Source organism: Saimiri boliviensis, chromosome 13 (genome assembly GCF_048565385.1).
Source record: "Saimiri boliviensis isolate mSaiBol1 chromosome 13, mSaiBol1.pri, whole genome shotgun sequence".
Taxonomy (NCBI): Eukaryota; Metazoa; Chordata; class Mammalia; order Primates; family Cebidae; genus Saimiri; species Saimiri boliviensis.
In genome coordinates, this window is record NC_133461.1 from 97,599,292 (window position 1) to 97,624,381 (window position 25,090).

General features: G+C 46.3%; 2 protein-coding genes across 4 annotated transcripts in view; both read left to right on the forward strand.

Annotated features, from left to right (window-relative positions):
* Positions 1 to 25,090, forward strand: part of PIWIL2 (piwi like RNA-mediated gene silencing 2) — a 131,917-nt gene that overhangs the window by 84,128 nt on the left and 22,699 nt on the right. Inside the window, exons 21-23 of one of the 2 annotated variants that reach the window (XM_074384044.1) lie at positions 5,665 to 5,918; positions 6,958 to 7,065; positions 8,235 to 9,930. In XM_074384044.1, the coding sequence (XP_074240145.1) occupies positions 5,665 to 5,918; positions 6,958 to 7,065; positions 8,235 to 8,391 (519 nt within the window). In that variant the 3' untranslated portion in view covers positions 8,392 to 9,930. Of the gene's footprint in view, positions 1 to 5,664; positions 5,919 to 6,957; positions 7,066 to 8,234; positions 9,931 to 25,090 lie in introns of those variants that run through there. The other variant, XM_074384045.1, reaches the window with a different exon arrangement.
* Positions 19,321 to 25,090, forward strand: part of SLC39A14 (solute carrier family 39 member 14) — a 61,631-nt gene continuing 55,861 nt past the window's right edge. The window contains exon 1 of one of the 2 annotated variants that reach the window (XM_074384047.1): positions 19,321 to 19,403. The gene's annotated coding sequence lies outside the window, so the exon portion shown is untranslated. The other variant, XM_039461014.2, reaches the window with a different exon arrangement.

Genomic DNA, 25,090 nt, shown 5'->3' on the forward strand with positions numbered 1-25,090 from the left:
TTCTTCTGCTTGGTCAATTTGGCTGTTGAAACTTGTGTATGCTTTGTGAAGTTCTTGTGTTGTGTTTTTCAGCTCCATCAATTCACTTATATTCCTTTTTAAGTTGTCTATTTCTCATTAGCATTTTGTCAAATCTTTTTTCAAGGTTCTTAGTTTCTTTGCATTGGGTTAGATAGAACATGTTCTTTTAGCTCATAGAAGTTTCTTATTAGCCACCTTCTGAAGCTTGATTCTGTCAATTCATCACACTCATTCTCCATCCAACCTTGTTCCCTTGCTGATGAGGAGTTGTGATCCCTTGTAGGAGGAGAGGCATTCTGGTTTTGGGTGTTTTCATCCTTTTTGCGCTGGTTTCTTACCTTCTTTGTGGATTTATCCACTTGTCATCTTTGAAGTTGTTGACTTTCAGATTAGGTCTCTGAGTGAATGTCCAGTTTGTTGATGATGATTATTTCGTTCTGTTTCTTAGTTTTCCTTCTACCAGTCTGGCCCCTCTGCTGTAGGACTGCTGAGGTCCACTCCAGGCCCTGCTTGCCTGGGGATCACCTGCAGTGTCTGCAGAACAGTAAGGGTTGCTGCCATTTTCTTCTTCTGCTGTCTTTGTCCCAGAAGGATACCCGCCAGATGTCAGTGTGAGCTCTCCTTTATGACGTGACTCTGGATATATGGGAGTCAGGGAGCTGCTTGAGGAGACAGTCTGTCCTTGTCCTTTGTAGGAGCTCAAGTGCTGAGCTGTGATCTCTGTTGTTCATTCAGAGCTGCTGGGCAGGTACATTTAAGTCTGCTGCGGCAGAACTCATAAAACCCCTTTTGTTTTTCCCAGGTGCTCTGTCCCGGGGGGTTAGGGCTTTATTTATGAGTTTCTGTTGTGCTGCTGTCTTTTTTCAGGGCTGTCCTGCCCAGTGAGGAAGTAGCCTAGTCACTCTCTGCCTGCAGAGGCTTTACTGAGCTGCTGTGGCCTCGGCCCAGCTGCCTTTTGAACTTCCCTGCAGTCCTGTTTATATGGGTGTAGTTAGAACTGCCTCGGCAATGGTGGCCCACCTCTGTAATGGTGGACTCTCTCTGTAGTGGTGGACTGCCTCAGCAATGGCGGACTGCCTCGGCAGTGGTGGACTACCTCCATAGTGGCAGGCTGCCTCAGTAATGGTGGACTACCTCCGTAGTGATAAGAGTGCCTCAGTAATGGCAGACGCCCCTCCCCCCACAGAGCTGGACCTTCTTGGGTTCAGCTGTGCCTGCTATGAAACTCTCAATCCAAAGCATTTCAGATTGCTGTCTTTTTGTGGGGTTGGGACCAGCCGAGCCTGATCACCTGGCTCCTTGCCTCAGGGCCTTTTTTTTGTTTTGTTTAACGGTCGACTATCTCCCAGGTGTTCCAATCGCCTGTTGAAAAGGTGCCAGGATCTGTGTGATTTCCCGTGTGTCGACCCACTGCACCACCTGAAACAGCGGCGCTGAGATTTGTGGCGCTTTTTTGCCCGGGAATCTCCTGGCCTGGCTCCCTGCTTCAGTCCCCTTTTTAATCAGATGAATGGGCGACTCTGCCTTCCTGGAGCTCCAATCTCCAGCTAAAATGGTGCCCAGACCTGTGTATTTTGTATGGGGAACCACCGCGTCGGGGCACTGGCAAAACAGCCATGCTGGCGAAAACAGCCACGTCGGCCAAAACAGCTGTGCTGGTGACCCGTAGGGCTCCTCTGCCTGGGAATTTCCTGGTCTGTGGGCAATAAAAATCCATCTGGAAATGCAGCGTCCACTCACCCTCTGCACTTTCACTGGGAGCTGCAATCCTAAACTGCTCCTAATCGGCCATCTTGGATCCCCAATCCTAAAATAAAATTTAAAAGACCAGTAATGTAAGTGTTGTCCAGGATGTGGAGAAATTGGAAACTTCATACATTGCTAATGAGATTGTAAAATGGTGCAGCTGTTTTGGAAAACAGTTGGTCAGTTCCTTAAAAAGGTAAACATGCCAGGCCTGGAGGTGCAAGCCTGTGGTCCCAGCTCCTCTTTTTTTTTTTTTTTTTTGAGACGGAGTTTCGCTCTTGTTACCCAGGCTGGAGTGCAATGGCGCGATCTCGGCTCACCGCAACCTCCGCCTCCTGGGTTCAAGCAATTCTCCTACCTCAGCCTCCTGAGCAGCTGGGATTACAGGCACGTGCCACCATGCCCAGCTAATTTTTTGTATTTTTAGTAGAGATGGGGTTTCACCATGTTGACCAGGATGGTCTCGATCTCTCGACCTTGTGATCCACCCACCTCGGCCTCCCAAAGTGCTGGGATTACAGGCTTGAGCCACCGCGCCTGGCGGTCCCAGCTACTCTTAAAGATAAGGTGGGAGGCTCCCTCGAACCCAGGAGTTTCAGGTTGTGGCGTGCGATGATGACACCTGTGAATAGCCACAGTACTCCAGCCAGAGCAACATAGACTGCTTGTGTAAAATAAAATAAAAATCAAAGTTAAACATAGATTTACCACGTGACCCAAGAGAATTGAAAACTCTTGGGTCATGTGGTAATTGAATTGAAAACAATGCTCTTGTGGGATTACAGGTACCCGCCACCAGGCCTGGCTAATTTCTAGCTATGTACCCAAGAGAATTGAAAAAAAATTATACACAAATGTTCATAGCAACATTGTTCATAATGGCCAGAAATTGAAATAATATAAGTGGGTCATGTGCAGTGGTTCACACCTATAATCCCAGCACTTTGGGAGGCTGAGGCAGGTGGATCACCAGGTCAGGAGTTTACGGCCACCCTGGCCAACATGTTGAAACCCCATCTCTACTAAAGATACAAAAACTTAGCTGGGCGTGGTGGTGCGTGCCTATAATTTCAGCTACTCAGGAGGCTGAGGCAGGAGAATTGCTTGAAACCTGGAGGCAGAGGTTGTAATGAGCCAAGGTCACACCGTTGCACTCCAGCCTGGGTGACAAGGCGAGACTCCGTCTCAAGACAAACAAAAAAAATTTAGCTGGGCATGGTAGTTTATGCCTGTAGTCTTAGCTATTCAGGAGGCTGAGATAGGAGGATTGCTTAAGCTCAGGAAGTTAAGGGTGCAGTGAGCCATCACCACACCATTTCACTCCAGCTGGGGCAACAGAGCAGGACCTTGTTTAAAAACAAAAGGAAACAGCACGTTAACATAAACAGAATTTTTCTTTTTTCTTTTTTGAGATGGAGTCTCGCCCTGTCACCCAGGCTATAGTGCAGTGGTATGATCTCAGCTCACTGCAGCCTGTGCCTCTCTGGTTCAAGCAATTCTCCTGCCTCAGCCTCCTGAGTAGCTGGGATTACAGGTGCCTGCCACCATGAGCAGCTAATTTTTCTATTTTTAGTAGAGACAGGGTTTCACCATGTTGACCAGGCTGGACTTGAACTCCTGACCCACCCACCTCAGCGTCTCAAAGTCCTGGGATTACAGGTGTGAGCCACTGTGCCTGGCCGTCTCATTCTTTATGACTTTTCGTAACACACTTCTCCCTCCAAGGGTCAAATCTCTTATACGCCTCTGTTGCCATAGCATTTTATTTATATCTTTATTATGTTATTTATAGTATGTTGAGGGTATTTACTTTATACATCTGCCTCCCTGCCTCCCCTTTCTAATTTGAGTTCCATGAGGATCTGGATAGTATTAAAATAATGTTTTAGCTGGGTGCAGTGGCCCACACCTGTAGTCCCAGCACTTTGGGAAGTCAAGGCAGTAAGGCAGATCACTGAGGTCAGGAGTTTGAGACCAGCCTGGGCAACATAATGAAACCTCATTGCTACTAAAATACAGAAATGAGCGGGGCATGATGGTGGGTGTCTGTAGTCACAGCTATTCGGGGCACTGAGGCAAAAGAATCGCTTAAACTTGGGAGGCAGAGGTTGCAGTCAGCCGAGATTGTGCCATTGCACTCCAGCCTGGGTGACTGAGCGAGACTGTCTGAAAAAAAAATAATAATAATGTTTTAATTTTCTGATATAAGTGCAGTGGCTCATATCTAGTGGACATGAAGTATTTGTTCTGTGAATGAGTAGAGCCACATATAAAAACATCTCAGACACTCAGGGATATTTTTTGTCTACCTGACCCTTGCCCCTCTGCTCAGTGCTAAGGGATATCGAGATTACTAAGCACAGTCCTGCTTTCAAGAGCATTCATTACTTACTGTTTCATGTAGCTACTGAGCACTGATGTGGTTTTTATAACATACATTTAGGAGTTCCAACTTGGGTAACATATTGAGACCTCATCTGTACTATAAATTAAAAAATTACCCGGGCTTGGTGGCACATGCCTGTAGTCCCCACTCCTCTTATAGTTCCAGCTGCTCAGGAGGCTGAGGCAGGAGGATCACTTGAGCCCAGGAGGTTGAGTGACAGAGCAAAACCCTATCTCAAAAAAAGAAAAAAAAAAAGTTTATGTTTCAGCCTTGTGATTTGTCTTATATTCTGACTCCTCCCTCAACCATAGGTTTATAACTTTAAAAATGAAGAAAATAGACTAGATGACCTAGACAGCTTAACATGGTTGACTGTTTTTAGATATTTCAGCTCCTTGATTCCTGGAACTATGTCTTTCAGTTCTGTTGGAGGCCTATATAGTTCCAAGTGTGATGCCTTGAACTCTGTGGTTGGTTGGCAAATGTTAAAGAAGGAGGTGATGGTAGTAACTCCCAAAGTCAAATTTGATTTCTATTTTTTTTTGAAGATGGAATCTCACCCTGTCACCCAGGCTGGAGTGCAGAGGTGCGATCTCTGCTCACTACAGTCTCTGCCTCCCGGGTTCAAGCAATCTCTGCCTTCTGGGTTCAAGCAATTCTCTTGCCTCAGCCACCTGAGTAGCTGGGATTACAGGTGCATGTTACCATGCCTGGCTTATTTTTGTATTTTTGGTAGAGATGGGATTTCACCATTTTGGCCAGAGTGATCTCGAACTCCTGACCTCAGGTGATCCACGCACCTCAGCCTCCCAAAGTGCTGGAATTGCAGGCGTGAGCCACCGCAACTGGCCCTGGAAAAAATATAAGATTTTTTCCCATTTAGGGGAAAAAATTATCCTTCAAACTGATTCAAGCAAGCATTTAATTTAATTTGGACCCATAGACATACACATAGCTGTTTGCTAATTACTTAGTTACTGTAAAAATGTTTCACACCATACCACATTGCAGGGTAATATTTAGTAAAGGGTCCTTTCACTTGTTAGCAACTTCGGATGTTGCCAGTAGGTAAAAATCTGACGGCGGCAGATCTGTGGCATATGTGGTCATATGTTAGAATTTCTTTAACACTTTACCTTGCTCTTTGCCCAGACAGTTATTAATGTTAAATCCAAGTAGAAGGAAAATTGATTTAGCCTGTAGTTTTCCCATCATTCCTTTGAACTTTGTTTGCATTGTTTGTGGATAAGCTGTGTCAGTGTGACTCATAACTTGCTTGTTTTGCTTTCATGTTTTATAACACCTTTGCTGCACCAGGCATGTTTTACTACCCAAGGAAGACTAGAAATGATTAGAAGCTTTTCCCCTGCCCTCTAGGCACAGTAGCTTTGGGACTGACTGCAAAAGGATCTGCTGTGATTCCAGGTTGCACAATGTGAGTGAGCCTCTCACTGACTGTGGTCCTTAGCCTGAGGGCCTTGTGAGTCACCACATTCCGGCTGTCATTTCAGGTGAACCACTGCCTACCAGAGAAGATTGTGGTGTACCGTGATGGAGTGTCTGATGGCCAACTGAAGACAGTTGCCAACTATGAGATTCCTCAACTACAGAAGTGTTTTGAAGCTTTTGAGAATTATCAGCCCAAGATGGTGGTGTTTGTAGTTCAGAAGAAAGTCAGTACGAATCTGTATCTGGCCACTCCTCAGCACTTTGTGACTCCCACCCCTGGAACTGTGGTCGATCATACAATAACAAGCTGTGAGTGGTGAGTGGGCAAAATATATAGTATTGGAGGAGGAATCAGTTGGAGATGTTAGCACTTTCCTGGGTATTGGAATGGGGAGGTTTCCTGGAGAGGTGTGGACTAGAATCTCAGAGATGCTATAGTTAAAAGAATGAAGCTTTAAGGGCCAGGCACGGTGGCTCACACCTGTAAATCCCAACACTTTGGGAGGCTGAGGCAGGTGGATCACCTAAGGTCAGGAGTTCAAGACAAGCCGAACATGGCAAAAACTTGTCTACTGAAAATACAAAAATTAGCCAGATGTGATGATTTGTGCCTGTAATTGCAGCAACTCAGGAGACTGAGGCAGGAGAATCACTTGAACCCAGGAGGCAGAGGTTGCAGTGAGCTGAGATTAGGCCACTGTGATCTAGTCTGCCTGATAGAGAGAGACTCTGTTTCAAAACAAAACAAAAGAAGATTTTAAAACAAGAAAGATTTTACCTCTTAAGTATAAAGCTGCAGATACATTGTTTTGCTAATACAGTGTATGCTTAACTTCTACAGGTAGATAAGGGAGTTTCTACTACCATTCTGTTTTTTTAGGCAGGATCTCACTATGTTGTCCAGGCTGGAGTGTAGTGATGTGGTCTTAGCTCACTGCAGCCTCAACTTCCTTGGGCCCAGGTGATCCTCCCGCCTCAGCCTCCTGAGTAGCTGGGACAATAGGCATATGCCACCATGCCCATCTGATTTTTGTATTTTTTGTAGAGACAGGGTCTTGCCACGTTGCCCAGACTGGTCTCGAACTCCTGGGCTCAAGCATTCCGCCTGCCTCAGCCTTCCAAAGTGCTGGGATTACAGGTGTGAGTCACTGCATCCACCCTGCCACCACCATCCTTCAGTAGCCTCTTGAGTCAGGAAACCTGGATTCTAATCTTAGTCTGGACTCTGTGTCCTTGATCTAGTCATTTTACCTCTCTGAGCCTTAGGTGAAGGAGCTAGAATTATCTCCAGGATCTTTGCCAGCTCTGTCTGGCTGAATCCAACCATATCACTAATGTGTGATTTTCCTTCCTAGGGTGGATTTCTACCTTCTTGCCCATCACGTACGGCAGGGCTGTGGCATTCCTACACATTATGTCTGTGTTCTCAACACTGCAAACCTGAACCCTGATCATATGCAGAGGTGGGCCTATCAGTAACTTACTCTTACTCTTTCCCTTTCTTAAATAGTTCTGCCCTGCTAGCTAAGATGGGTTCACTGTTCACCCCCAGTTTTATTTACCCCTTGACTTTCTTCACATCTTTGACAATAATGGTGTCTTTTTTTTTTTTTTTTAAGACGGAGTTTCACTCTTGTTACCCAGGCTGGAGTGCAATGGCACGATCTCGGCTCACCGCAACCTCTGCCTCCTGGGTTCAGCCACTTCTCCTGTCTCAGCCTCCTGAGTAGCTGGGATTACAGGCACACGCCACCATGCCCAGCTAATTTTTTGTATTTTTCGTAGAGACGGGGTTTCACAATGTTGACCAGGATGGTCTCGATCTCTTGACCTCGTGATCCACCCGCCTCGGCCTCCCAAAGTGCTGGGATTACAGGCTTGAGCCACCGCGCCCGGCCCCTAATAATGGTGTCTTTTTGAGGAGAGATTGGAAATCCTGGTTTTATATTAAAATTACGTTTACTTAAAGAACTTTAAAAAAATATTGATGCCAGGCTTCCCCCCAAATACTCTGAGGCGTCTGTATTTTAAAAATTTGTTCCAGGTGATTATGACCTACAGCCAGACTTGATACCCAGAGCCACTGAGTTCAGATTATGTAAATATTCCACTAGGGTACTTGTCTTTCTGAAGGTTTTTCTTGTAAACAAGAAATATTTTCTTTTGTGTTATCTTCCTTGTTTTGATATAAAAACAAGAGGCCAGGTACAGCTCACGCCTGTAATCCCAGCCCTTTGGGAGACCAAGGCAGGCCGATCACCTGAGGTCAGGAGTTTGAAACCAGCCTGGCCAACATGACGAGACCCTGTCTCTACTAAAAATACAAAAATTAGCTGGGCATGGTGGTGTATGCCTATAATTCCAGCGACTCAGGAGACTGAGGTGGGAGACTTGCCTGAACCCGGCAGGCGGAGGTTGCAGTGAGCCAAGATTATGCCGCTGCATTCCAGCCTGCCCACAAAGCAAGACTCTGTCTCAAAATAATAATGATTCTAAAAAGATGCATCATGTATTCCTCTGTTCCCCGGTTTTCAGGAAGGTGTGCTCTGTGTCCTGTCCCTGTGAGTAAATGATCATGCCCCAAATTGAAGGTGGAGGATGTTGAGCTTTATATTTTCTTCTTGGCCTACAGGCTGACTTTCAAACTGTGCCACATGTACTGGAATTGGCCTGGCACCATCAGAGTTCCAGCTCCTTGCAAGTATGCCCACAAGCTAGCTTTCCTGTCAGGACAGATCTTGCATCATGAACCAGCCATCCAGCTGTGCGAGAACCTGTTCTTCCTGTGACTGCACAGCCTGGAGATGGGCTGGGGAGGAGAAAGGCAGCCTCTCAACTCAGCTGTGACTCTTGCAGAATCAAAGAGACTGAAGTGGGTTTTCGTGTTATCATTTTTCCTTTCTCCAACCCTGTAGTATAAGATACCTTTTTTGTCTTTTAAACCTAATATCACCAAGAAGCAAGTTTCTAAGTAACAGCTGAAAATGGCCTTGTTGCCTGTGTAGAGCAAGTTACGGTAGTACTGCCACTCCGCAGGTAGAGTGGGTGACTCTGGGGGACCATTAAGAGCCTCCAAAGCCAACGTGAGCTGTAGAAAACTGCAGAAACAGCCATTATACTTCTAAGTTGTGCTGACAAAATGGTTCCCATTTCTGGAGCCAGAGATGATAATGAATGAAGTCATCACAAGTTTCCTAAAGAGAGTTACTCAGGCAACTGGGAAAGGCAGTGGAAGGTCTGTGAAGCAAAGTTTTCAAGTAGGTACTGCTATTGCTGGCAGGTGTGCAAGGCGCAGAGTAAAATCAGTCTGTGGCATAGGTAGGCCCTGGCTGACTAAATTTTTTGGGGGGATTGAGTTCATGATGCCTATGACTTGAATTGGATTTGAAAATGGCTTCCCTTGACTTCTTGAACGAGCGCAGATGAAGCTTTTTCTCTCAGTAACTTTTTACCATGTTGATTTCTTCTTCGCCCAAATATGCCCATGCTCTTGTGCTCTCTGTGCCTGATCTTCAGTTAAGTTTTCATTTTTTAACACATGGAAAAAATCTAGCAAAGTTCAGTTTGGGGTGGGAGGTTTTAGTGAGCTTTTTTCCCAGGTGTGTGGCCTTTATTTCTGTTTATATATGTTTGTAAATGGAATTACTCCCTTTTCTCTTGCAAAATCACCTCTTCCTGGCTGTTGGCTCACTTTGCTAGAATTTTTCTGAGTCCAAGTTAAGATTTCCAGAAGTCAGCTTTGGAAAACGTGATACTCCTACCAAAGTCCATGCAGTTTAGAAAGTTGTCACATACCATGGATTTCAGTGTTTTTGGAAAGCTGGTTTTTTCTTTTTCTATTTTTTTGCCCTCCCCATTTTAGAATCTTCTCCCAGTCCCTTCAGGCTTAGTTCTGTCTCCTCTTGCTTTATTGGGTTTTAGAAGCCAGTCTTATTTAACCTTTTCTGATTTGTATTTATGTACTTACTTATTTTTTTTGGTATGATGGCAGGGAGGGGACAAAGCAGAAATGCCCCTTTTGTATGACAGTGTGTGAGAAAAGAAACTTTAGCTTAAAACTCCTTAAAATGTGCTCACTTCAGCAGCGCATATGCTAAATTTGAAGTGCTATAAAGAAGATTATAGAAAAAATGAAAAAAGATTTCCTTAAAACAAGAAAACCAAGAATGTTTTTAGTTTGTTGTGGTATCCGGCACAGGTCAAGGAGGGATGGGCATTGTTGCTGCATTTATGGTTTCATTTGGAGTGTGGGCATTAGGGTGACGCAAGGACCTGGAATTTAAAAACCTCAGAATCAAACGCTGAACCACTGGTCTCTGGCTAAACAGGTCAGTTTTCTGATTTTCTTTGGAAGCATTTTGAAGTTTTCTGTTGAAGTTGGATTTCCTAATACTCTTTTTCTCTTAGATAATCAGTACAAATGCTTGACTACATTATAATACAAAAATTTCTTCACTTTTTATTATTGGTTTTCTTGCCTTGTTTTTCAGTTTTAATGCCAAATGACTGGGTTGTGAGGTGGGACATGAAAACAACTTTGTATGAACATGTAGTTGTGTTTGAAATAATGTCACTTATTTATATATTGATATAACTGTTTTCCTTCAGAGAGCTGCAGCACTTCCTAGAAACACTCATTACTCTTTTTCTAAGGTGCAATGCCAGTGTTAGTAGCCAGGTAATGTCATCATGAGCTGGGTAAGAAGACTTACTGGAGAATACGAGAGGTGTCTCACTTCTCAGACAGATAAGGCACTTATAGTTTGTGTGTGTGTGTGTGTGTGTGTGTGTGTATTTTCTTAGCTCTCTTTTTCCCATTAGAAATTTCTGTTACCTGGCCAGGCGCAGTGGCTCACGCCTGTAATCTGAGCACTTTGGGAGGCCGAGGTTGGTGGATCACGAGGTTAAGAGATCGAGACCATCCTTGTCAACATGGTGAAACCCCGTCTCTACTAAAAATACAAAAAATTAGCTGGGCATGGTGGCGCGTGCCTGTAATCCCAGCTACTCAGGAGGCTGAGGCAGGAGAATTGCCCGAACCCAGGAGGGAGAGGTTGCGGTGAGCCGAGATCGCGCCTTTGCACTCCAGCCTGGGTAACAAGAACAAAACTCTGTCTCAAAAAAAAAAAAAAAAAAAAGAAATTTCTGTTCCCCTAAGTGAGAGCCAGAGTGAGCCCAGGTGTGAGGGCAGCCTCCCTACCACTCCCCTCTGTTAGTGTTTGCCCTTCCTTACATATACATCATGGGTGTCTGTCACCATTAAAATACCTTCCCTGGGTACAAAAATCCAGTTAGAAGGAATAAGATCTAGTATTCAGTGGCACAGTAGATAGAGCAACTATAGTTAACAAAAATGTATTGTACGTTTCAAAATAGAGGAGTGGGATTGGAATGTTCTAACACAAAGAAATGATAAATGAGCCAGGTGCGGTGGCTCACACTGGTAATTCCAAGCACTTTGGGAGGCCGAGGTGGGTTCATTTGAGCTCAGGAGTTGAAGACCAGCCTAGGCAACATGGTAAGACCCTGACTCTACAAAATATACAAAACTTGGCCAGGCTTGGTGGTGTGTGCCAATAGTCCCAGCTACTCGGGAGAGTAAAAGCAGGAGGACTACTTGAACCCAGGAGGCAGAGGTTACAGTGAGCCGAGATTGCACCGCTGCTCTCCAGCCTGGGCAACAGAGCAAGACTCTGTCTCAAAAAAATAAAAAATGGTAAATATTCGAAGTGATAGCCCAGTTACCCTAATTTGATTCTTACACATTGCATGCTTGTATCAGAATATCACACCTATGCCATAACTATGTACCACTACTATGTATCCAAAAAATTTAAAAAATTTTAATTACCTTCCCAAAGCACATAGCTGCTCACTTAAGCACTGCATTTCTTTAGAACTCTACAATTTTCCTATTTATTTAGAAACTCTGTTCTTCTTGAACTCATTCTGCAAAGAATCTCATTTCTGTGCAGTAGTCTCTTATCCATGGGGAATACATTTGAATACCCCGAGTGGTTGCCTGAAACCTCAGATAGTACTGAATCCTTACATACAGTACTATGTTACTTGAATCTGATATCAGGATGTCTATTAAGTGACTAATATGTAGCATCACTGGTGTGGATACTCTGGACAGACATGATTCACGTTCCCGGGGGATGGAGTAGGACAACACGAAGTTTCATCACACTACTCAAAACAGTTTGCAACTTATAACATGAATTTCTGGAATTTTCCGTGTAATCGTTTTGGACTTTGGTTGACCAAGGACAACTGAAACCTCAGAAAATGAAACCTTGGTAAGAAGGAACTGTTGTACAGTGTGGCAGGGCCCTTTTCACTTGGGCAGCATTTCGTTGAATGGTATGAAAAAGGAAGGAATTTTAGACATGACTTTATATTTCAAAACCTTAAAATTTCGGCCTGAAGTTAATTTCTCAGAGGTTTGGGGTTATTAGAGAGGACCCTGTTTTTTCTTTCTGGCTCTCTGGCTAGCTGAGTTACTTAGTAACTTTTCCTGCCTAGAGTTTTCTTTTTTCAAAAAATGAGGAAAGTCAAGAGCATGAGAAGACAGACCACAGCCTAAAAGAAAATATTTGCAGAAGGCCGGGTGCGGTGGCTCAAGCCTGTAATCCCAGCACTTTGGGAGGCCGAGGCGGGTGGATCATGAGGTCAAGAGATCGAGACCATCCTGGTCAACATGATGAAACCCCGTCTCTACTAAAAATACAAAACATTAGCTGGGCATGGTGGCGCGTGCCTGTAATCCCAGCTACTCAGGAGGCTGAGGCAGGAGAATTGCCTGAACCCAGGAGGCGGAGGTTGCGGTGAGCCGAGATCGTGCCATTGCACTCCAGCCTGGGTAACAAGAGTGAAACTCCGTCTCAAAAAAAAAAAAAAAAAAAAAAAAAAAAAGAAAGAAAATATTTGCAGAATACACATCTGATCACTGATTATTAATCCGAAATATACAAAGAACTCTTTAAAGTTAATGAGGAAACTCCTCAGCTTTTTAAAAAATGGGCAGTAGACCTGTACAGATGTCACTAGAGATGTACAGGTGGCAAATAAGCATATGAAAAGATGCTCCACATCATATATCCTTAGGGAACTGCAAATCAAAACCAGACACCCATTCCATACCTGGCGGGATAGCCAAATCCAAAACACCAACACCACATGCTGGTGAGGATGCAGAGCCACAGGAGCTGGTGCCATCACTTTAGAAGAGTTTTTTGTTTGTTTGTTTGTTTGTTTGAGACAGAGTTTCGCTCTTGTTGCCCAGGCTGGAGTGCAATGGCGTGATCTCGGCTCACCGCAACCTCTGTCTCCTGGGTTCAAGCAATTCTCCTGCGTCAGCCTCCTGAGTAGCTGGGATTATAGGCACGCACCACCATGCCCAGCTAATTTTTTGTATTTTTAATAGAGATGTGGTTTCACCATTTTCACCAGGATGGTCTCGATCTCTTGACCTCGTGATCCACCCGCCTCGGCCTCCCAAAGTGCTGGGATTATAGGCGTGAGCCACTGCACCCGGCCTAGAAGAGTTTTTAATAAAACTAAACAGTATTACAAAACAACATACATAATATTATCATGTGATGTAGCAGTCATACTCTTTGATATTTACCCAAAGGAGATGAAAACTCATTTCCACACAAAAACCTGCATACGGACATTCATAGCAGCTGTATTCATCGTTTCAAAAACTTGGAAGCATCCAAGATGTACTTCAGTAGGTGAATGGATAAACTCCACCTGGACAGTGGAATATTATTCAGCCCTAAAAGGAAATGAGCTACCAAGTCATAGAAAGACACAGGGGAACTGAAATGTATATTACTAAATTGGAAAAAGCCAATCTGGAAAGGCTATATATGACACATGACATTCTGGAAAAGGCAAAACTGGTGATAGTAAAAGGATCAGGGTGCGGTGGCTTATGCCTGTAATCCCAGTACTTTGGGAGGCTGAGGTGGGTGGATTGCCAGATGGGGAGTTCAAGACCAGCCTAGCCAATGTGGTGAAACCCCATCTCTACTAAGAATATAAAAATTAGCTGGGCGTGGTGGTGGGTGCCTGTAATCCCAGCTACTCAGGAGGCTGAGACAGGAGAATTGCCTGAACCCAGGAGGCAGAGGTTGCGGTGAGCCGAGATCGCGCCATTGCACTCCAGCCTGGGTAACAAGAGTGAAACTCTGTCTCAAAAAAAAAGAAGACATTATGTTGAGTGAAATAAGCCAGGCTTGGCTGGATGTGGTGGCTCACGCCTGTAATCCCAACACTTTGGGAGGCCGAGGCAGGCAGATCACTTGAGGTCAGGAGTTCAAGACCAGCCTGGCCAACATGGTGAAACCCCATCTCTCTAAAAATACAAAAATTCGCTGAGCATAGTGGCCGGTTCCTGTAATCCCAGCTACTCAGGAGGCTGAGGCAGGAGAATCACTTGAACCCCAGGGACAGAGGTTACAGTGAGCCAAGTTTGCGCCACTGCACTCCAGCCTGGGCGACAAAGCAAGACACCACCTCAAAAAAAAAAAAAAAAAAAAAAAAGCCGGCACAGAGAGACAAATACCATATTATTCACTTATATGTGGAATCAAAAATGTCAAGCTTATAGAAGTAGAGTAGAAGGGGAGTTACCAGATACTGGGTGGGGGTGGAGAGAGGTTGGCAGGGAGAAGGGAGACATTGGTCAGTGAGTATAAAGTTACAGTTAGGAAGAATAAGCTCTAGTGTTTCATTGCACATCAAGGTGACTATAGTTAATACTGTATATTTTTAAATAGTGAAAAGAATTTAAAATTTTTCCACTACAAAGGAATTTTTTTTTTAGAAAAATGAATAGCCTGACAAAGACACAGCAAAAGAGAATATGCATATATTATATGTGTGTGTGTGTGTGTGTGTGTGTGTGTGTGTATATGTGTGTATATATATATATTTGACATGATAGGCTAATTACCCAGATCTGATCATTTCTGCAATGTATACAGGTATCCAAACATCACATTGTACCCCATAAATGTGTACAGTTATTATTTGTCAATTAAAGAAAACCAACTGGAAGTGAAAGAGACTGCTTACAAAGGAAGTTAATCAAACCAGCGGCATACTATTCCTGAACCACCATAGATGTCTTAAGACAAAAGGAAGAGTAATTTTAAAAAGCAACTGTAGGCTGGACGTGGTGGCTCACACCTGTAATACTAGCACTTTGGGAGGCTGAGGTGGGCAGATCACCTGAGTTCAGGAGTTCAAGACCAGCCTGGCTAACATGGTGAAACCCCATCTCTACTAAAAATACAAAAAGTAACCAGGCATAGTGGCGCGCTCCTGTAATCCTAGCTACTCTGGAGGCTGAAGCAGAAGAATCGCTTGAGCCCAGGAGGTGGAGGTTGCTGTTAGCTGAGATCGTCTCATTGCACTCCAGCCTAGGTAACAGCAAGATGAGACTCCGTCTCAAAAAAAAAAATGGGGAACTGTTAAACTTGGAATTCTATTCCCAACTAAACATTCATTCACAGGTGAGGACAAAAATAATATTTTAAAAATAAAGATCAGGAAAGAAATTAATGAAATGGAGAACAGAGAAATAGAGAAAATCAAGAAAACAAGTTGGTTCTTTGAAAATATTAACAAAATGGGCAAACCTTTAGCTAGACTGACAGAGAAAAAAGACTCAAATTACTAAAATCAGGAATGAAAGAGGGCACATTATTACCAACCTTAGAGGGAAGTAAAAAAAGGTGCTATAAGGGAATACTATGAACAGTTGTTTGCCAAAAAATTAGACAACTTAGCTAAAATGGACAGATTTCTACAGCTTACTAAACCAAGTATTTTTCCTAATTGCCTTTTTTGTGTGTGTCAAAACCATCCGATGACAACAGAAATGAATATTGAGGCCTCTTTCAGCTGACAGTGGAAGGAGCTGAGTCCTCTGACATGATTTTGGGTTGAATGGAACCTTCACATTCCTTTCAATCCTCTTAAATTTGTTAAGCCATGCCAAAACAGAGAATGCATTTTTTTCCAAGAAGGTACCAGAAAATCTGATCACCGATCTCCGGACAGACTGTAAAAAAAGCTAGCCTAAGGCCGAACACAGTGGCTCACATCTGTAATCCCAACACTTTGGGAGGCCGAGGCAGATGGATCACCTGAGGTCAGGAGTTTGAGACCAGCCTGGTCAACATGGTGAAACCCCATCTCTACTAAAAATACAAAAATTAGCCAGGGATTGTGGTGTGCGCCTGTAATCCCAGCTACTCAGGAGGCTGAGGCAGGAGAATTGTTTGAACCCAGGAGGTGGAGGTTGCAGTGAGCCAAGATCCTGCCATTGTCCTCCAGCCTGGGCAGCAAGAGTGAACCTCTGTTTCATAAAAAGAACAGCCGGCCTGAGACCTGGGGTGCAGAGGGATCTCACTCCGTCCACCTGATCAAGTTGCTTACCTTGTCACCACAAACCGCACAGAGGGCTTCAGCTGGAGTCCCCAGCCCACTCTGCACAATCAGGGCTGGAATCTGATTTCTCTGGCTTATTTCCCAAGGCTGTTCTCTTCACCTCAGCTACGGGAAATCTGTCTATGTATCTTTTGGCAGGTAGCTGTGTTGTCTTGTCAGAAGGGAAACAGTAGCAATGAAAATGTCAGACTTTTGTGCTAAGTTCCCTTACATATTACCCAACAACAAACTTTTGTTGAGCCAACCCGTTCATTCATCCAGCAAATATTTATTGAAACTCTGTTATGTGCAAGATGTTACATTAGGAGATACAGGTATGTACAGAAATCTCATGTAATTGAGGCAGATTAAGATCTAATAAGGTTAGAGATTAAAGTGAAATAATTTTAAGGGAAAAAAATTAAGTACCATAAAACATACAAAATTTTAATTCTGAGTTTCACAGCCTAATAATGGTCATGAAGTCAACTTAGTGGGTTTCCTACCACTTTTTAAAGAACTTGAACTATAACAAAATATCATTGCATTGCATATCTTATTGATATTTTGTAAAATTTTTGTTTGTTATTTATACTACAGTTGTAGTGTTAAATTTTTTTTTTTTTTTTGAGATGGAGTTTTGCTCTTGTTACCCAGGCTGGAGTGCAATGGCGCAATCTCGGCTCACCACAACCTCCGCCTCCTGGGTTCAGGCAATTCTCCTGCCTCAGCCTCCTGAGTAGCTGGGATTACAGGCACACGCCACCATGCCCAGCTAATGTTTTGTATGTTTAGTAGAGACGGGGTTTCACCATGTTGACCAGGGTGGTCTCGATCTCTTGACCTCGTGATCCACCCGCCTCAGCCTCCCAAAGTGCTGGGATTACAGGCTTGAGCCACCGCGCCCGGCTGTTAAATGTTTTTAATGTGGGTTACAGTCAAAAAATTTGAAAGAGTAACTCAAACATGCTTCAGAAGAATCTAGAAGCTTGCAGACAAGAGGTGACTTTGGAGAGTTAGAATTTGGACAAGTTAAATTCTGCCATGTTGAATATAAAAGTTAAAAAAAATTTTTTGACAAGTGAAAATGGATAATGAGATGAAAAAGTGGAGAGCGGAGTCTGGGTGAGGTTGCTCACATCTATATTCCCAGCACTTTAGGAGGCTGAGGTGGGCAGATCATTTGAGCTCAGGAGTTCAAGACCAAGCCTGGCCAACATGGTGAAATGCCATCTCTAGTAAAAATTAAAAAATTAGGCAGGGTGGTGGGCACCTGTAATCTCAGCTGCTCGGGAGGCTGAGGCAGGAGAATCACTTGAACCTGGGAGGCGGAGGTTACAGTGAGCTGAGATTGTGCCACAGCACTCCAGCCTGGGCTCCAGAGTGAGACTGTCTCAAAAATTTTTTTTAAAGTGGAGAGCAGAGAGAACTGGCACCTCCAAGCCTGTCAGGAGGAATGAGAGACTGAGAACTACCCAGCAACCAGGAAGGATTTAGGGGATACCTAAAAGAATTTTTTGTGTGGGTAGATATGGGAAGTGAAGAGCTTTTGTTAATAATTAACTGTATTCCCTAATGGATTGCTGATAGCTTATCAGCTGTGTTTGCCCATGTGGACTTTGGCAGCTCAACCTTTGGTGTGGTTGAAAACAAGTGAGAACTCCGTGATAGGCCCCGTGGTGGGGTGTCTGGTCCTGCCCCCTCTCTGCTGTGCAATCTCCTTGAAGGTTGTCTAGTTCTCCTGTGGGCAGTATTGACACCTTGCCTGGAAAAGCGATGGGATTGCTCTCCGACTTTGGTTTTAAGAGATTAACACTCCTGTAGGATAAGGGCTTCATATCCTTCAGAGCTCTGCGTGTTGGAAGCATGTTTATTTCACTTTATCTCTGTGTGGGCTTACTCCTTTTCCGGTGCTTCAACGAAAGGCGTGATGGGGACTGGCCTCTTTCTGGCAGCCCACTACAGTGGGATGGGAATCCCACAAGGATTACAGAATGTCTGGAAAGCACCGACTTTAACCAAGGGTTCTTACAAAGATGAAGGGGCTCTGAGGGAAATTCTGCAAGAGGTATCATTACTTTGAAATCACTTGGAAAATAAATGAGAGGAATATCACCGCTGCCCCCATAACCACTGCAGCACTGTAATTACAGGGTGAGGATAATTGAATTTTAGAAACATCGGGGCCCAGCTATTCTCTTCCAAAGTAACATGAACAATCTGGCCCACTCTGGCCTGGCGAAGAGGAAGCTGCTTAGTTCTTCTTGCCACCGGCTCCAGGGACTGTCTGCTTTCTTTCCTCCTCAGCACCGCCATCACGGGGGTCCTCCCTGCAAGACCTGCAGAGAGTAGGATGTTGCCCCCTTCCTGCGCAATTTCAGAGACAGCTAGTGCCGTCTGGGCACCAGTCACTGGGCTAGGAGCGGCACTGAGTATTAACCAGCGACAGTTGGGCTAGAAAGCCCTTCCTCTGAGCGCCTCGAGGCTCAGGTGACAGCTGGCTCAGCTAATAGAGGAAATAGTCCTGATGTGCCTCAGAACAGAACAATGGCAGTCGAATGGCTGGTTTATTTTCTCAAGAAATCTGCGTTTCCCAGGCCTGATATACATCTCAATGGGACTGTCCCACAGCTGAAGAGTCTCCTGGGACCCCCAAATGAACAATTCTCCCAACTTTGGGTTAGTGGGGTTCCTTAGGCGTCTGATCACTGTGGGAAGCGGTGCAACATAAAGTGTGAAAAGTGAATATAATATGGTTTATTTGGAACTCAACCAGGGAATTCTGATTCTTTTGGCTGGTGGAAGTATGCAGAAGAAACATGGTTTAAGGGCGCGTCCCTTTCTAGAGTACCTTTCCGAACTGGGGAGAGAAGAGAAGCTTTCTGGGTGAACCAGCAGTGGTGAAATGCACATTCAAATCGAGTGGGTAGGACTCTCCTCCAGGGGGTGAGGGGTGGAGGCCAGGCGGTGAGAGCTTTCCGCGCCCGGGAAGCACGTCTTCCCGGGAGGTTTTCGGAAGCAGGAGGGGGCCCTCGGGAGTCACGGCCAGAGCTCGCGGCCGGGCTGGAGAATGGAGGGTGGGAGCGACGATCGCAGCCAGGGCCGCGAGGCGCAGGAGGACGCAGGCTGGCCAGGTCCCCGGCGCGCCGGCCCCACGTGGCAGTCCCGGGGCGAGCGGGGCGGGCCGGGGGCGGGCTGGAGGCGGGCCCGGCCGCTGACGCGCCGGGTATATAGCCGGGCATGCGCGCAGTGTTGGGGCCCGGACGCGGCGAGGGGAGTTGGCGCGGGTGTCTGCACGGACGAACGAGCTGAGCTGCTCTTCCTGCCGCCATCGGCCGCCCGAGGCTTTACGGTGAGGCTGCGCAGGGCCGGGGCTGCCTCCGAGCCCCAGGTGAGGGCGGGGACGCGAGGGACTGCGGGATGGGTAGCGGCGGAGGAGCCGCGCGCCCCAAGCTGAGGCACTGAGTGGGGGCGGGGACAGCGCTGCGCTGAGGACCCGGCACCACCCGCGCACGCCGGGACCCCCGGGTGGAGGGTGCATCTGGCCACGGTGCCGCGATGGCTAGGGGAGAGGTCAAGGCGCGGCCCGTCCGCCTGGAGGGCGCGGGATGCGAGAGCCGCAGAAGGGTGCTCAGAGCGTGGGTCGCCGCGCCGAAGGCTGAGCCGTGCTCCCGGAGCCCCCGCGCGGACAAGGACGCAGATCGCAGACAGTAGGTGGCCAATCTGAGGAGCGACTCCATGGGGCGCTGGGGTCTGGACTTTGCTTTCCGAGAGCTGCGTCCCCGGGCCCCCGCCAGTCCACCTCCTCCCAGAAGATACACATCCCAAATCTTCCGGCTGAGCGAATCTCCAACCTGGCTTGCCCTCGAGGATGGCTTTCTGGCTATTTTTGGTCCTTAGTGACCAATTTTGGTGGTCGGGTTCAAGCTGCCCCCTCTTGGTGGGTGAGGAGGTGGGACAAAGTCACCATCCACGCAGTTTCATCTCTGATCCTGAGGTCCAGTTGAGCCGGGAAAATTTCCTCAGCTCTGGACTGGGGGTTCACTTTTGAGGATCTGGTGCATGCCTAGGCCTGGGTTCCAAAGAGAGGCTTCTCTAAACAGTTAAAAGGCCCGGCTGTACCGGAGGACTCTGGACACGATTTGGGCAGTGACTGAGTGCTGTCTTGTGGCCTGAATGGACGCATGGGGGTAGGAGCAGCTTTGACCTGACCCTTCTTCCTGGAGCAAGCCTGGTTTGGGTTTATGTCTTTAGTGGCTTTTCCTAGGAGCCCCAGGCCATTGGCACGGCTGTCCCTCCTGCGGATGAGTGGCCTGGGAGTTAGCTCTGCCCTCTGTCCCTGCTCTGCTCCTAACCTGCCCTGTGACCTTGGGAGGGTACTACAGTCAAACTAGGTCTTATCCACAGTATATATGTAATTCTGTAATCCTTACCTCTTGAAACACAAACCCTAAATATGGAGAGGAACTTGCATCCTTGGTAAAGCAAGAGAAGGGATGTCCAGAATCCTAACTTAGCAGCTGGGATGAAAAGCCACATGTTCCTTTTCCTGGTGGAGGCTCAGAGAGATGAGTTTCCCATCACCTGTGTGGAAGCCAGGAGATAGGCTGGTAATCCTCTTCCTAGGTTTGGTTTGCAGGTCAGACTATAGGGCACCAGGCAGTGGAGGGCAATCCTCTGCATACTGTCTCTTCCCAAAGGGCCAGGCCAAAAGCAAGTTCTTGCTTAATTTATCATTTGTTACTCATCTGGCCTCTGGGGCCTTGAGAGAGGGCAGTGCTAAGGGGGAGTTAAGACCCAGGTGTTGACTGACAGCAGGCCAGCCAGTGCAGAGGCTGGAGGAACCCGCAGACCTGAGGGCTATGGCGGGGGCAGCTGCATCATCCTTGTCATTTAGACCAGAGTAAGAACTATTGGCTCGACTGGGCAAGGTGGCTCATGCCTGTAATCCCAGCACTTTGGGTGGCTGAGGCGGGCGGATCACAAGGTCAGGAGATCCAGACCATCCATGGTGAAACCCCGTCTCTACTAAAAATGCAAAAATTGGCCGGGCGCGGTGGCTCACTCCTGTAATACCAGCACTTTGGGAGGCCGAGGCTGGTGGATCACGAGGTCAAGAGATTGAGACCATCCTGGTCAACATGGTGAAACCCCGTCTCTACTAAAAATACAAAAAATTAGCTGGGCATGGTGGTGCGTGCCTGTAATCCCAGCTACTCAGAAGGCTGAGACAGGAGAATTGCCTGAACTCAGGATGTGGAGGTTGCGGTGAGCTGAAATCGCGCCATTGCACTCCAGCCTGGGTAACAAGAGTGAAACTCCTTCTCAAAAAAAAAAAAATGCAAAAATTAGCTGGGGGTGGTGTAATCGCAGCTATTTGGGAGACTGAGGCAGGAGAATCCCTTGAACCTGGGAGGCAGAGGTTACAGTGAACTGAGACTGCGCCCCTGCGGTCCAGCCTGGTGACAGAGCGAGACTCCATCTCAAAAAAAAAAAAAAATATATATATATATATATATATATATATAATGAGCTCTGGAACACTTAGCACGCAGATGTACAGTGCCTGGTCTCTGGGTTCTGCAGAGATGGGTGCATGTAGACGGCCTGGCCACCACCCTTCCAGTGCAGACTCTTGGGGAGAAGCAGCATCCACAGATGAAGAACAAGACAGCAACACAAGAGAGGCCTCTGTGCTCTGCACTATTGAGTTCAGAGAGCCAGCGCCCTCCTAGACATGGTTGTGCTCCTGGGGAAGGAATTCAGGGCTTTTGAGATAGGTGGGTCTCTGTTCAAATCCTGGCCCCATCACTCTTCAGCAGTGAGAAATTTGTTAACCTGTGTTCTCACTGGCTTGCGGGATGTCGTGATTTTGCCTGGAACATAGTAGAGGGCTTGTCATCATTCTCATCGTCATCATTTCTGTGGGGTGGAGTGGGTTATTTAGGGGTCCCAGAGGCTGCTAGTTGGGTTGGGTTGTAGGAATGGTGTGACACAAGACATAGGGTTGATTCATCTCTTCCTTGGCAAAATGGAGGTAGTTTTCCTGCCCTTCTGGGAAGGCGGCTTTTCTGTGGCCTGCCAGGGGTTGTCCCACAAATCAACTGGGTAATCTTACCAAAAAGAAATTTTTTTCCACCTTTAGTTCTGGGAGCTACTCTGATTTCTTCAGAGAAGAAATGACCCTTCTCTGGGCTGATGGTAGCCAGGAAGGAGTAGCAATGCCTGTGTGTGCCTGCATGGTGCGTGTGTGCTTGTGTGTGTGGGCACGTGTGTGTGTGTGTGTAGGATACATATCACTCACTGGACTGGTTCTGTTTTTAAACCCTGCTTCCCTTCTTTCTCCTTCCTTACCTGCTCACACCCTGCGCTATTCCAAGAGGAACCTCAATGCATGTCCAATATTTGCAGAATCGTGGGGTTTACACAGTAGTGCTGTGGATAGATTGTGTGTGCCTGGGAACCAGGACTTCCCTTTCCCTTCTGTGCCAGAATAATAGCCTGCCGCCACCTGACCTGGCGAATGTAACACTTGGCCTTGTTGTTGAGCCCCAGAACCGTAGAATGTTCTGGCTTTGATGATCTTGGAGTCCCATCCCTTTATGTTACATTAAAAGAAATTGGATCCAGATAGGTAAATTGGTGTTCCCGAGTCACGTGGTTGCCAGTGGCCAAGAGACTTGATGGAGAAGACGGAAGAAAGGTTCTATTTTTGATCCTAAATGTGATTATGAAATTGTTGACGCCTCCGGGCTTTGCTTGGAAACTAGAAGAAGGGCCGGGCGCGGTGGCTCACGCCTATAATCCCAGCACTTTGAGAGGCCGAGGCTGGTGGATCACCTGAGGATGGGTGTTTGAGACCAACCTGACCAACATGGAGAAACCCCATCTCTACTAAAGATACAAAATTAGCTGGGCATGGTGGTGCATGCCTGTAATCCCAGCTACTTGGGAGGCTGAGGCAGGAGAATCGCTTGAACCTGGGAGGCGGATGTTTTAGTGAGCCAAGATCGCACTATTGCACTCTAGCCTGGGCAACAAGAGCTACACTCTGGCTCAAAAAAAAAAAAAAAGAAAGAAAAAACTAGAAGAGGAAGGGACCATTTGTCCCTGTGATTATTAAGGGAGGGGGTGTTAATTTCTTCTGGATGAGTCTCTTTCTCTTTTCAGACTCCCTGGAGACATGGGAGGCTGGGGAGCAAGTGGGGAAGGGGCCTGCTGCTCAGCCCAGTTGGGACTCACAGGATGTCTGCAGTGGGACTTCTCTGACCTCGAGGCTGGCGGGTTGGTGGAAAGCCAGGAGATAAGGAGTCCAGAGTCCGCCTCCTCGGCTGCCACCAGCCAAGGGCCTCATGCCCACCTAGGGGCCAGGAGGGCAGACCTTGGGACACAGGGTCACGAAGCCCCACTGTCTTGTCCCACGTGGGCATTAAGCCTCTCAGAGGGGGCCCCCATTTGGGCCCGGGAGCAGCAGAGTTGCAGAAGCTGGGAACCTCTGACCTGCACAAGAAGAGGCCAGGCAAGCCACAGAATTGCTCTGCCCAAGGGAGCCCAGAGTGCCCAGCCGTGGGAAACCAAATTCCCCACCTTGGCAACTGGAGATCTGGCTGCTGTTAGACGTCCTAACCTCCCTCTAGGGGCAGGCCCCGGAGAGTCCTGGGGCTTGGTGGAGTGAGAATGTGACTGTCCTACGTTTATTACCTCTGAGTTCCTAATGACTCTCTGAGGCAGGCCACTCAGTATTAGTAGTTAAAAAAAAAAAAAAAAAAAAAAATCAGATAAAAGTTGGGAATCTTAAAAAAAAAAAAAACTGCATGTCTTAAATCATTTATGTATGTGTTTTTATTCACCAAAACTTTGATTGAGTGCCAAGGCGTTTTCTCTGAGTCTTTAGATCTCTTAGTTACACTTAGAAATGGTTTCTATGCCGGGCGCGGTGGCTCAAGCCTGTAATCCCAGCACTTTGGGAGGCCAAGGCGGGTGGATCACGAGGTCGAGCGATCGAGACCATCCTGGTCAACATGGTGAAACCCCGTCTCTACTAAAAACACAAAAAAGTAGCTGGGCATGGTGGCGCTTGCCTGTAATCCCAGCTACTCAGGAGGCTGAGGCAGGAGAATTGCCTGAACCCAGGAGGCGGAGGTTGCGGTGAGCCGAGATCGTGCCATTGCACTCCAGCCTGGGTAACAAGAGCGAAACTCCGTCTCAAAAAAAAAAAAAAAAAAAAAAAAAAGAAATGGTTTCTATGTAAAAATCATAACTAAACGTATTACCTGTAATTTCTGATTTCCTTTATTAATTTTTTTTTCCCTTTGGGAGGCTGAGGAGGGTGGATCCATGGGGTCAGGAGTTTGAGACCAGCCTGGCCAACATGGTGAAACCCCATCTCTACTAAAGATACAAAAAAAAAATTAACCTGATGTGGTGGTGCGCACCTGTGATCCCAGCTACTTGGGAGGCTGAGGCAGGAGAATCGCTTGAACCCAAGAAGTGGAGGTTGCAGTGAGCCAAGATCGTGCCATTGCACTCTAGCCTCCCGAGTGAGACTCCATCTCAAAAAAAGAAAAAAAAAATTTTTTTTTAATTTTCTTCTAGGCTCCATATTCACATGGTTGAAAAATCAAAACGGTAAAAAAAAGCAAAACCTTGTCTTCCCCCAGCTTTTCAATAAATGCTCCAAGGTAGCATTTTAAACATTCAGCACCTTGCTTTTTTAACCTAGCAACTTTATTAAGATCTTTTCCATATCAGCACGTAGAATGCTTTTAGCACTGTGTAGTATACCATAGTATGGGGGAACCATCTTTCTTAACCAACACGCATATCACCCTGTCCCCACTTATGACTGTAGAATACATCTGTGAAGTGGGATCCCTGGGTAAAAGGTTAAATACCTCATACATCTGTTAATTCACTTTCGTTACTTAAAAAATGAAAGCAAAGACAAGAGATATTTGTAAAACATACTTAGTTTAATTTCAGCTTTTTATTTCCCATTTGCAACCAGTCTTTCTAAGTTAGTAATTCTCAAACTTTTTG